This window comes from Pieris napi, chromosome 15 (assembly GCF_905475465.1).
Source record: "Pieris napi chromosome 15, ilPieNapi1.2, whole genome shotgun sequence".
NCBI classification, from domain to species: Eukaryota; Metazoa; Arthropoda; class Insecta; order Lepidoptera; family Pieridae; genus Pieris; species Pieris napi.
In genome coordinates, this window is record NC_062248.1 from 11777321 (window position 1) to 11790921 (window position 13601).

The 13601-nt window shown below is 35.2% G+C and overlaps 1 protein-coding gene across 1 annotated transcript in view; it reads left to right on the forward strand.

Moving 5' to 3' along the window:
• LOC125056498 (dynein axonemal heavy chain 1-like) overlaps positions 1–13601 on the forward strand; it is a 62543-nt gene that overhangs the window by 14023 nt on the left and 34919 nt on the right. Inside the window, exons 15-28 of the mRNA XM_047659625.1 lie at positions 353–470; positions 1678–1819; positions 2452–2593; positions 3037–3264; positions 4232–4330; positions 4901–5044; positions 5654–5834; positions 6951–7111; positions 8011–8110; positions 9601–9792; positions 10401–10578; positions 11149–11281; positions 12063–12290; positions 13007–13145. Of these exons, the coding sequence (XP_047515581.1) occupies positions 353–470; positions 1678–1819; positions 2452–2593; positions 3037–3264; positions 4232–4330; positions 4901–5044; positions 5654–5834; positions 6951–7111; positions 8011–8110; positions 9601–9792; positions 10401–10578; positions 11149–11281; positions 12063–12290; positions 13007–13145 (2185 nt within the window). The remainder of the gene's footprint in view (positions 1–352; positions 471–1677; positions 1820–2451; positions 2594–3036; positions 3265–4231; positions 4331–4900; positions 5045–5653; positions 5835–6950; positions 7112–8010; positions 8111–9600; positions 9793–10400; positions 10579–11148; positions 11282–12062; positions 12291–13006; positions 13146–13601) is intronic.

The following is a 13601-nucleotide window of genomic DNA, read 5'->3' on the forward strand; positions in this document are numbered from 1 at the left end:
ACCTCGTTAGGGCAAGTCATTTAAATGTTCTTACTTTTTTTAATAGAACACAGGGCAAACGGGTAGGAGGCTCACCTGCTGTTAAGTGATAACACCGCCCATGGACACTCAATGCCAGAGGGCGCGCGCGTGCGTTGCTGGCCTTTTATGACCTAGCTAGAGAAAATGTATGAGGATATAATATTAAAACTTTTTCACAACTGTTTACACAACTTATTTAATGACGTTCTTTTGAAGTTTTTATACATTTTTACAAGGTGTAAAAAATAAAATTGATTATATACAGTAAAAGCCTTTACACACCTAATAGTAATATATATCATGGAACTTCAGAAACAATGGTTTTATTCAGGTCGTGATACAGAGACTGTTTAGAGAGATGCTGTACCGGTGCCACTTTATACCTCAAGTCCATCCCATGATCATGACGGGACTGGTTTTTGATAAAGAACTATTCCTAACATCTATTGGTAAAAACATTAATTTCCTTTAAAATTGCATTAGGCATTAAATAGAACATGTAGATGAGTGGATAATATGCTTATGACAGGGTTAGTTTCCGACAATCGACGAAGAAACAATAATATGGAAAACATAAGTATATTTTTATGTATGCATTAATGTTACCTTGAAATAACCTGGATCTGAACCATAATTTATCCAAACGCAGTGGCGCTACAACTTTTAAGGTCTGGGCCACAGATTTCTGTATCTGTTTCAATAAAATAGGAAAGTAGGTGTTCAGCCTCCTGTGACTGACGCACGCCGTCGACTTTTTGGGTCTAAGGCAAGCAAATGTTAAATGCGCACATAGAAAGAAAGTCTATTGATGCACAGCTGGGGATCGAACCTACGACCTCAGGGAAAAGAGTCGCACGTTGAAGCCACTAGGCCAACTCTGCTTATACCTAAAGAATTAATGTTTAAAGAACTTTATTTCTCATTACAAAAATTATTTTTTATTTACATGAGAAATTTAATATTAAGTATATACGAACGAGATACACGTCGCCATCAGCTAGCCCAATTTTAGCCCTCACACCACACACACCTTCACACCCTCATACCTAATAGATCTCTTTAAATAATTTGTGCGCGGCTTTGGCAAGATAAGCAAACTCGCTCGACGAGTATTGCGTGTAGTGGTGTATTTGATTTTATTAAATGATAAGTTACTATGCAGAGAGTTATTTAAATTTTTTTTTAATAAGGATACAGGTGCTATAAACATATAGTTGTTTAATCGTCATAATTTTAGTTTCTTGGTAGATTTTATTAGTAGGTGTTAAAAAATTGTATGTGAATAGTGCTTTTATTAATTAATTTTGTAGTGTTTGTATTTTAGAAATTTTGTTTTTGCTTGCTGTACCCCATATTTAAATTAGGTATATGAAATGTGGCTTGACTAAACAATTATAGATCAAATTTGATTGACCACAATACAATGTTGAAAGTCATAGTTTGGGAGTAATGTTATATTTATACATTTTAAGAATTATACAACAAGCCCAGTAACATACATTAATAAAAAAAAACATATAAAAAGGTATCGACAATACAAAAAACATGTCATTTCTTTAATCATTTACTATCTTCAATATACCATTTAATAGTCAGAAACTAATGTAAAAGACATTGTTATTATATTCCCGGGCTTGGAATTTTTTATGTTCACAGGTCTTATGGAACCGAATGTGGTTGAATATAGAGAGAGATTGCTAAAGGCTTATCGCAAAGCAATCATTCCCTTGATAGCCTACATGAAACAGTATGAGTGTTACCGGGATATTTTTGTACTTGACATTGAGGGATATATTGAGTAAGTATTACAGTATACAAGTTACTACTTGTTTACAGTTTTTGCAGCTGCCCACTGAAGTATTTCCGATTCGACTTAGGGTCCTTCAAGAAAAGAGCATACTAATTCTTAAAAAGGCTGGCAACGAACTTGCGAACCTTCTGGTAATGTGAGAGTGTATGGGCGGCGACGATCACTTTTGCAAATATTAAATTGTAGTAATATACACACAAATTGCAATTGAAAAGTTTGAATCTCTGTTGTCAAAATTTTAGAACAAAATTAAGTGCTTATTACACATGATTATCAAGAACATATTACAAAAAAGGGTCAATAAACTGGACTTAGTTGGGTTAATGTCCAATAACTCCTAGGTGGGGCAGAGGGCAAACTCAAACTCAAACTCAAACTTGTTTGCTTGGGACTCATTTTCTTGTGGGTTCCAATCAAGCGCCTTCTTGGGGATTTAATTAGCCGCATCCACACCGGACGATCCATCGCGATCCGATCGCGCGCGGATTGAGCGCGATCCAAATGTGCAGGCGGTGTGGACGTGCCGCGCGCGTAGACATGGAAAGAGTTGTGCTAAATATGTGCATACCAGTATAGACTAATGTAACAGTTCTATAATTGATCCTTTTATCACGTTCTAGAACCTTCCGTGAAGAAAAGCACTCGGCCTCCGAGACTCGAGAGGAAGTACAAATGCATGTTGATGCTAAACAGGATTTGATATGGAGACTGCCACAGTATATCAATATTGGACCGTTTGCTATCAATGTTGATACACTTAAGGTAGTTTCACTAATAATAATGTAAAATAAATCAATCAATGGCACTACAACCTTTTTATGTCTGGGCTTCAGAGTTATATAGCTGTTTCATGATCATTTGTCATGGCAAGTAGGTGATCAGATAAAATAAAATAAAATTGATTTAATTCAAAGGATAAAGTATACTCATGTATTTGTAAGATTAGCTTTTAAGTTTTTAGTTTGTTATTAATATTTTTTGTATTACTTTAGATTAAGGATTCTGCACTTCTCGCACGCATCATGTTTCTTTTTTTTTAGTTTTTCTCTTAACTAGGGTTGCTTGGAAGAGATCGCTTATCGCATTAGCGATAAGACCGCCCGTTGCATACCTTATAATTTTTATGTATTGTGTTTCTTTTATTTGCAACGAAGTGTAAATAAATAAATAAAAATAAAATAAAAGTTGCGTACATATCTTTTCAGCAAATACTAGTTACAAAACGCGCAGACATAATAAAAGCCTTACTAACAATGTGGGCTGAAGAGGTGCGTACTGTTGTGGAAGACGTGATCCAAGCTTATAAGAGCATCATGAGGAAGCTTGGTGAAAAGCCAAATACAATAGAACACGTGTTTGAGATCAGGGAATGGATGGAATCTATACCCTTCGCTTTGAAGACCCAGGAGGATATAATGAAAAAAGTTCATACGGTACGGTAATTGTATCTTTAATTTTAGTTTATAATAATATAGCCTTAAAATTCCGAAACTCTGTGATTTTATATATGTGAACTTTAATATATTTTCACTCCAGTAAATCTCGGAGTTCGGTGTGTCTCTTAGCAAAGGCCTCCTTTCCACTGTTCTCTATCTTTTGCGACTCTTCTCCAGTTGTAGCCTGCTGTTAGTTTCAGTTCATATAAACGCGAATTTATTACATTATTTCATAACTTGTCGTTTAAAGAGCTTCACACCACAATCTTGGTCAGCGAGTCTCGCACGAACGACTATACTATATTATTTATGTATTAAAGTTCACCACATCATACATAATGTTGTATCTACAGTATATATTACAAGCTACCTTTTCTAAAATATATAATAATTGTGGTAAATCTAAATGTTTTTATTGTATTTTAACATTTAGCATTACACTTTTAGATTTAACTAATAATTATTGCTTATTGTTAGGCAAAACTAGCAAAACAGCGGATTAGGTGTCAGATAGGCACTTAACAATGCTTTTTTTTAAATTGATCAGCCCACTACCGGATATATCAAGCCTTAGATATATAGTGTTTATCGTGTTATATTCGCGAATACTATATCGATTACTATACTCGCCGAAACCAAAGGCAATATTGATGATAATAGCCACTTAATTTTATCATTAAACTAGATTGGGTTCGAATAATAATGAATCAAGAAAATGGGTTTCTCCTAAGAAAAATATTCATGGTAGCTGTGTTTGAGTATCCGTGCTTCAAAGGAACACCGTCTCGTAGTATGTGTTATGAAATAGACACTTGTTCATTATTATACCATCAGTCTTAATCGAAAATTGTATCACCAAACGAGTCGCCAATGACGATGACAGTAGTGTAGAGGCCAGTCTATTTTAGGTGTTTGAAATTTGTAATTTTTCATAGTAATGACATATGTCCACTATATTTTCTAGGATTACGAGGTATTGGACACCTTTTTTACGCCGTTGGAAAATGATGATTTCAAAGCTTTATGGGAAGCTATTGGGTGGCCTCTGAATATTAATAAACAAGTAAATGTTATTTTATTAATCATGGTGAATATGGTAAATCACAGAACACATTGTTATTTTTTTTAGTTATGTAACTTTAATGACGTTGTGGCTTATGACATTTTCCTTTGAATAATTGTAATATAGAGGGAGGGTAAAACTTCCTTGCCCGTTCTTCTCAGAACAAGGCCTCCTGGTAGTTTTGCGAACGGATGGCGTAGTCTTGCTCTTTCACGAATTTTGTAAACGTTTTTGACATTCATAAGCATGCCCTAAGACGCATCTAAACTGAATAAAGGTTTACAAGTGAATTTCTGCAATTTATGTAGAATTTTAAAGGATGAAAAGTACTTATAGTCTTTCATAATTAATAATTCCTAAAATAGCTTATTTCTTCGTCACTTAATTCGCGTGACAGCGATTGAAAAGAATAACAAACAGTTGATTTGAGAATTGGCATTAAACGGACATTTTGATTTTTTTTAACTGAATTAGCATGGAATTCAATATTAATTAATTTACCCAATGTTTTATATTTTTTGTGAGAGAGGAATTCCCCTACTTCTTGTTAACATGTGACCTAATCCCTAGGTAGTAGCAACTACAGATTTCTTAGAAGAAGAACAGGAAAAATTCTGGAAACTTCACCAGCAGGATGAACAGACTTTGTCAGACAAAATTGACATGTTCACTTCGCAATGTATGGCCCTCACCTTACAGAATGACTTCACCAGGGTTTGTATAAACAGATTCTACAGACAGTCACTTTGCTTCAGAGATAACCTAAAATAAAAATGGCGGCTGGTTGCTTAAACTGTCATTGTGTAACGTTTAGTAAACAATGTCTACCCTTGCGTGTGTAACTAATCTCGTCGTTTTTATAGTCAAACTATAGCCCGGCAAACGTTGTTTTGCCATGTATATTATTTTTAGGAAACTTTTTTTAGTCCAATAAAAATAACTAGCCACTAATCACTTTAATAAATAATAGAGGTTCATCGTACAAGGGTGAAAATTAAAACAAAAAAAATCTAAAAAATAAAAAAAAAATTGGGGTGGTCAGCCCTTATCACTAGAGGAAAGATAGATAGTAGCGGACTTACTGAATATGCATAAAAAAAATTTGTAAGAATCGGTCAAGCCGTTTCGGAGGAGTATGGGAACGAACATTGCGACACGAGAATTTTATAAATATAGAGATAAAAGATATCTCAATACCCGTAGCGCTAATGTAAACCTAGAGTTAGTTACGGCGGTGATTCTCAATAATGTATATTACAAAGCATCAGTAACGTCGCTCACAAAAATCATAATAATAATGCATACCTAATGTTGTTGGGATAGGTTCATGAAATAGCAAATGACATCAAGAAGGCATGGAAGGGAATGAAAGATTCCCAGGAATGGGGCAGGGTATTGAACCAGAGGCAAAAATTGTTTGGACAGCCGGTCGTACCATTTGCAGACCTCAATCGTTTGGTGAAGGAATTTGAGCCTTATCGAAACTTGTGGGTCACTGCTTCTGGTAAGAAATGTTAAATTATTATTGTATTATTGTTGTATTAGTATGTATTGTTGTATTATTATTATAATATACGATTTTTACAAGTTGATACGTTAAGATACAGTGCAACTAATTCCAGTTATTGCAAAAGAAGGTACAGTTCGTATGAATGTTGAGAAAATATAGTAGCGTGATCACCTAATTGCCTAAAAAGATATATAACCCGATAAACCGAAAACACAGTAAAAAAGTTTTCAACGAGGCTGATGTTAGCTTGGCGTGATAAGATAAATGATGGCTGAAACTAACATACAAAAATACTAAACCTATACTGATTGAGTTTTCCCTAAGGAACATGCACATTTTTGAGTTTATTTCTAGTTTATAAAGGACCTTTTTATTTACGACATACCACCAATATCAGAGGTGATTTGAGCTATAACTAATTTATTTATTCTTAATAGCCAAAGATGGAATACATTATATATACAAAAAGGTTCAAATATTGTCGAAAGGAAAACCAAAATAAAAAGTGCGTGCGTACAAAGTACACGTGTCAGAAGTGAAACTTCTTTTTAACTCGTTCATATTTATACAAATCTAGCTTTAGATTTCGGAGACTTAGAGGGAGGGAAAAAGGAAGATAATGTTAGGAATTTAATTTTCATTAAAATATTAAGTGTCAAACATTAATACAAATAATAAATTTAATTTTTTAATTTGTTTTTTCGATAATAAAAACACGTGGTATATTAATTTACAGTTCGTCATTTGAGATTTCAATAAATTATTTTGCATAAAATATAAAATACTAATATTTCATAAATTCTCTTTAACAAAAATAGAATTTCTATAAGGTAATTCACCCTTATTACTCTCTCAATCGGTCTCCATCGCTCTCTCCCTTTTTCTTCGACAAAAACGCTGCACATCTTCGTGACGTTCCGAAAAAATTTAACCCCCATGCGCTTAAAGAAGTTTCACTTCAAAAATTACATACATAATACCTAATTCGTCTGTGCTGTGAGTGGTGTGAAAGTGAGGGTGTGTTCGTGTAGCCAGTGATTTAGCGCTATGAATATTCTTATTACTTCTTTAAGGCATATTCTGCGATAGCTTAAATCTTCTGTGTCCTAGATTTCCTCAAAGCGCGCGAAGTCTGGTTCGACAATCCCCTAATGTACGTGGACGCGGATTCAATTGAGCCTCTTATTAATGAATATTACAAGACTATAATCAAGTGTGTGAGGACGTTTGCTGATTTGCCCAAAGTGCAACAAGTAGCGCTAACCATCCGGGTAAAGATTCAATTATAGTCTGATTTTTAATTATGTAGAATTCTGAGATTTCATAAGTTTTGCTAATAAAAAAAGTGCTCCACCGAAAAAGGGACAAATTTCACCAATTTGAAGGAAAATGTAAGAATAGACTCTAATGTTCAGACTCGTATTGAAATTGAAAAATGTGCCTGGCTAAAAGGTTAGTCATCTCTGACATGTCAAAAAATTATAGCTGTCAGAATTCTACGGAATTAAAAATCAGAGTATTTAAGCTTATTTAGTTTTTACAGCACTTATCGTAATGGGAAATATAGACCATATTTTTTTTCATGCTTTAGAAACAATTATAGAAATTCACACGAAGCTGAATGTTTTAAAGTTTTGAAAAGGTTGTATGTCAATAATCTTTTTTCAGACTGATAAGTAGAGTACATGATTTTGTAGTTATTTAATTTTTTTTATAGAACAGGGGTCAAACGGGCAGAAGGCTCACCTGATGTTAAGTGATACCGCCGCCCATGGACACTCAATGCCAGGGGGCTCGCAAGTGCGATGCCGGCCTTGTAAGAATTGGTACGCTCTTTTCTTGAAGGACCCTAAGTCGAATTGGTTCGGAAATACTTCAGTGGGCAGCTGGTTCCACAAAGTGGTGGTGCGCGGCAAAAACTGCCTTAGAAAACGCTCAGTTGTGGAACGGCGGACGTCGAGGTGATACGGGTGGAATTTCGTATTCTGCCTCGACGTCCGATGATGAAACTCAGCTGTAGGTATTAATCCGAACAACTTCTCTGAACACTCTCCATGGTAAATGCGGTAGAAGATGCAGAGTGACCCCACATCTCTACGCAACGGCCAAAGGATCAAGCCGCTCGGAGAGGGATGTGTCGTCGACGACTGTAATTTACTGTTAATTTCAGGATGACATTGATGAGTTTAAGCCATTGATACCTGTTATTCAAGCTGTGAGAAACCCTGGCATGAAAGAGAGACACTGGAATGAATTCATGGAAAAAGCTGGTGAGTAATGAGTAACAACAACATTGCTTTTGAATAAGAACATATTTTTTTTAATAATACCGTAATGCATTTTTCCTAATGTTATTACATAATTGTACTCTACCTAACATAACTATTTCTTATTAGTCTATATAATATTCTCGTGTTCGTTCCCATACTCCTCCGAAACGGCTTGACCGATTCATATGAAATATTTTATGCATATTCAGTAAGTCTGAGAATCGGCTACTATCTTTCAAACCCCTAAATTCTAAGGGTGGTTCATTTTCACGTGTAACAAGAGTTTTAGATTTGCCGCCAATTCTCAAAAACAAATGACAAATGAATGCAATATACTACATTAGGTTACCAAAGAGTTCTAAAATTGAAATTGAAAAAAAAGTTTTCGTTAGCAATGTTTCTAACTGGCCAGTTCTAAACATTTTCAGTGTTACCCACGTAAATAAAATAAAATAAAAATAGCCTTTATTCGAGTACACTATAACTACAGTAAGTCCATGCCTTTTAAGTTTTACACTTGTACTCGACCTCCGATGGAGTGAAGGCCTCCTCCAGATTCTTCCACTTATCCCTATCTGATGCGACAATTTTCCAGTTTTTTCCCGCTATCCCTTTTATATCATCTTCCCAAGTTTTCGGTGGGCATCCTCTCTTTCTTCTTCCCACTGGGCCTTTCCAAGTAAGGGTCTTTTTGACCCATCTGCCATCACAACGTCGGCGAATGTGACCGGCCCATTTCCATTTTAGCCTTTTTGTATAAGTTACAACATCTTTTATTTTTGTACGACTTCGTATCATCTTGTTTTTTATTTTGTCTTTAAGCTTCAAGTTTAGAATGGAGCGCTCCATAGCCCTTTGGCATACTCCAATCTTTTTTATTAACGCCTTGTTAAAAATCCAGGTTTGGCATCCGTATGACAAACATGGAAGTATGCATGTATCCATGACTGTTCTTTTTATAGTTAAGTTATGGTTGGATTTCAGTACTTCTTTTAAAGCCCAATATTTGTTCCATGCTAGGTTTACACGTCTGTTTGTTTCATCCACATGTCGGTTTTGACTAAACGATATTTGTTTTCCTAGGTAAATGTAGTTTTGTACATATTCAAGAGACGTGGCGTTGACAAAAATTGGTCGTTCTTTGCTGTTAGTCATAACTTTAGTTTTGGAGGTATTCATTTCTAGGCCAATGTTTTTACTTGCGCAGACTAATTCGTTAAGCATGTCTTGTAGCTGCGTCGCACTGTTTGAGAAGATAACTATATCGTCGGCGAATCTCAAGTTGCTTAGATACTGACCATTTATTTCTAACCCTTTTTTCTCCCATTGAAGGGTTTTCATTACGCTCTGTAGAACCGTTACAAATATTCTAGGTGACAAAGCATCGCCTTGTCTTACGCACGTATAACTCGGGAAAAGACTTAAAATTGTATCCAATTCGATAAAATATATAATTGTTATACATATATACTCATGGTTTTATTTTTCAGGTATTACTGTAACAATGAACGAGAAACAAACCTTCCAAATGTGCCTAAAGCAAGGCATGGCCGACCATGCTGGGCTGATCGCAGAAATCGGGGAACTCGCCAGCAAAGAGTATGTCATTGAACAGTCGTTAGACAAGATGCAGAACGATTGGGCTGCCAAAGCCATGGAGATGTCGCCTTATAAAAACACAGGTAACATCGATTATTCCTTTTCTTAATGCCGCTATCGGAGTCGTACATATTAAAAAATCGGTAACATCCCCACCTTTTAAATATATATCTGACCATGACAAAACATTGGGATAAAAGGTACCTTCCATATATGTTAGGGTGCGTACAGACTATGTAACATATTATATAACTTGTGTTTTATAACACGTCCACATTATGTAACCTTGTTATTCAACATTATAACATAAAACAATACTGTACACATTAGAATAACAATGCAATATAACAATGTTATATATAACCATTTTAAATAACAAAAGAAAAACTAAAAAACGTAGATGCTGGGTTCGTCCTAGCATACATATCAATAACATGTTATTATAACATGTATTATAACATTCAGTGTCCTGAAACATGTTGTATAGCAATGTTGTATAACATGTTATGTCTGTACGAACCTTAAGGATTACAAATATTTAATTTTGTAGATAGTATTTTGTTTATTTCTATTAAAAAGACTAATTATTTTTATATTCTCATACTATAAAACGGTTAGAAGGTATCAGTCCGTAAGTGAAATTAAATTCTGCATTTTCCCCTCTTTATTCTAAAATAAATTTAATATCCAGGTACATACATAATGAAGATAGCAGACGAGACCCTCCAACTTCTGGATGAGCATCTCTTGGCGACGCAGCAGCTTGGCTTCAGCCCTTTCAAAGCAGCGTTCGAGTTGCGGATACAAGAGTGGGACGATAAAATTCGGCTCACTCAAAAGGTTGTGGATGAGTGGATCGAATGCCAGAAGTATGTCTTTGGTTAACGCGACTGCTAATATTTAAGTTATTTGTTTATTACAGAAATACATACATTATCCTTACAGACTATGCCAATACGATAATGTCGAGAATAATATACACAATATCGTTACCGTGAATTCACTTTGCGAACATATAAAGATGTCGATAGTGTCGGAGACAGCATTTGGTAGACGCAACGTCTTTGATAACGGGGATCTGTGCAACAGACTGGTTCTGGCCCTTGGTATCGCAAATAACCTTTGCCTTCGCTGTCGCACATATCTCATAGGTACAAAGAAACCGAAGCACACTTGGGTTGCACACTATTCCCCGCAAGACTTTCAGTACATATTATTATATTATTTACATAAACCAACGTTTTGAGTACTTTACAGCAGTCGAGTCGAGTCAATTGAGAGACTGTAGTTGAGCCTAAATAGATTATCTAAAGTATTATTTTAATTTTTAATTTAATAATCTAATGACTCTCTTTTGACTTATTTCAATGCTTTTTTAACTATTTAATTATTTTGTATCTCTATAAATGTGCCACGTGATTTATCTTTAATTTCTGTAGGGAGTGGATGTATTTGGAACCAATTTTCACATCGGAAGATATATCTCGCCAACTTCCCTTGGAGGCCAAGAAGTACGGTACAATGGAGAGGATTTGGAGAAGAATTATGTCTTCTGCTGCTGCTGTTCCAAAGGTTAACAATATAACCTCATAACTTTAAGATTAACAGACTTAAGACCTCAAATTCGGCGGCTGACGTTCATGAATGCAGGATATATTATTGCGCACGCATCGCGCAATGTTTTCAATGAATCCGACACCACTACAGTATCACACGAGAAAGCACAGCATCCACGGACTTGTGTCCAAACTTAGGCTGCCACTATATTTTTCTCTCAGTAAATTACGCTATGTAAATAATAACCTCCGCTATGTAATAATAAGAAACTTTTCTTTTCTTTGTAATCGAGTTACTCGAACTAAAAGTCTTCGTACGTACCTACGGCTCGCTTATCTGCTACTTTTAATGGTCCAGTGAATAGGCTATCTCTATCTTACAACTTGATTGACAAACATTGATGAAAATATTGATGTGTTTTACAACAGTCTACCAACTTACCGTAACTTTGTTTTGCAGGCTCTTAATGTGGTTTAAGTTTTCATTTAGTTTTATTTCTATTATTTTTATTTTTTATCTTTTTAGTTTTAGTTATTATTATTATTACTTTTTTGTTTTATTTTATTTTTATTTTGTGGTTTTTTGTTTAATTCTTTCCTTTGATAGTTCTTATGTTCTAATGTAATAATTAATGTTTTCTTGTACTTTTAAGGCATGCACATTGTTTTGGAATGTATAAATAAACCATATACGTGGCTACAGGCAATCACGTTTTCTTATGGTGTATGGAGTAGGCCCTCCTTCTGAAAACCATAGCTAACCTTTTACTTGACTAAAATTGTTATCATACTTTCAGATAATGATAATATGCCCTGACAGTCGTTTACTGGACAGCTTAGTAGAAGCCCGGCACCTCTTGGCCGTGGTGTCACGTGGCCTCAACGAGTACATGGAGCTGAAACGGCTTCGCTTCCCAAGGTTCTTCTTCCTCAGCGATGATGAGTTACTGGAGATACTCTCGCAGAGCAGAAATCCCAGAGCCGTACAGCCTCACTTAAGGAAATGTTTCGAGAATATTGCTAAGGTAGGTATATGTTTTAAAAGTGGTTTATATTATTCACTTGAATGGTTCATAGTAGCTCTATTTATGTAAAAATTGTGTATTATAAAAACAAGGCTGTGTAGCGGTCGCTAGTTTGGACACATAGAACACAGGGAATATGTTAATCAGAAGAAAAAAAAATTAAGAATTTCGGGCTAAACAAATAATATTACCAATTGACTACCCTAACTTATGGTGGCGAATATTATATAGACTACTAGCTGTCCCCGCGACCTTCGTTTCTCTTTAATGTGATTTTACTTAGCCTACCTTTTTAGTACATACCAACATGGAACATTTTGCTATGCTACTCCAGAGACTGTTCGGTTTTCTGGAATGAAAACTTTTTAGGTTTTTCTGTGAATTTTTCTCTATATAAATCTCAGAGTTCAAGTCATAAGATAATAAATAAAAAAATAGGGGTTAATCGTAGAGGGGTGAAAATTAAGGGTTGTATGTATTTTTGTATGCTCTGTCATAAAAAAATTAGGGGGCCACCCTTAACATTTAGGGGTTTGAAAGATTAGATAGAAAGATCAGACCTACTGAATATGTATAAAAAAATTCATAAGAATCGGTTAAGCCGTTTCGGAGGTTTATGGGAACGAACATTGTGACACGAGAATTTTAAATATTAGATATTCACCACTATTCAGGAAATATTATTTTGACTAATTTATAAAGTTGTGTCTAATTAGGTGACCTTTGAACCGGACCTCAAAATAACACAAATGCATTCGAGTGAAGGAGAAATTGTCGATCTCAAATATAAGTTCTATCCTTCGTCGAATGTTGAACAATGGCTCTTATTGCTGGAGGATACAATGCGGCATAGTAGTTAGTATAAAAGTTATTTTATTTATTATTTATATAAGTGAAACATACTGTAGGTGATTGATTAACGTGTCGTATTGAAACAGTGATGTGTTCTGAGAAGAACATATCAGAATAGATACGGTCGTGTGTTCTGAAAAGAACAGTTTCATCGTGTCGTAAGACACGGTAATATGTCCTGACAAAGACAGTTGTCAAACGTTTTCGTCGTGAAACAAGAATAATATGTCCTGAAAAGGACAGTTGTTAGACGTTTAGTCGTGATACGATAATTTGTCCTGAAAAGGACAGTTTTAGCGTTATCGTAAGGCTACGATACCGAAGTGTTCTGAGATGAACACGTTCGTACGTTTCGGCGGCTGCGTGCAGAAAAAGGCCAACTTTTTGCCGCGCCGCATTTTTATCGCCTACTCTGGTACCTGCGCAACCAATCAACGCTCCGCATCTTGGCACCACATG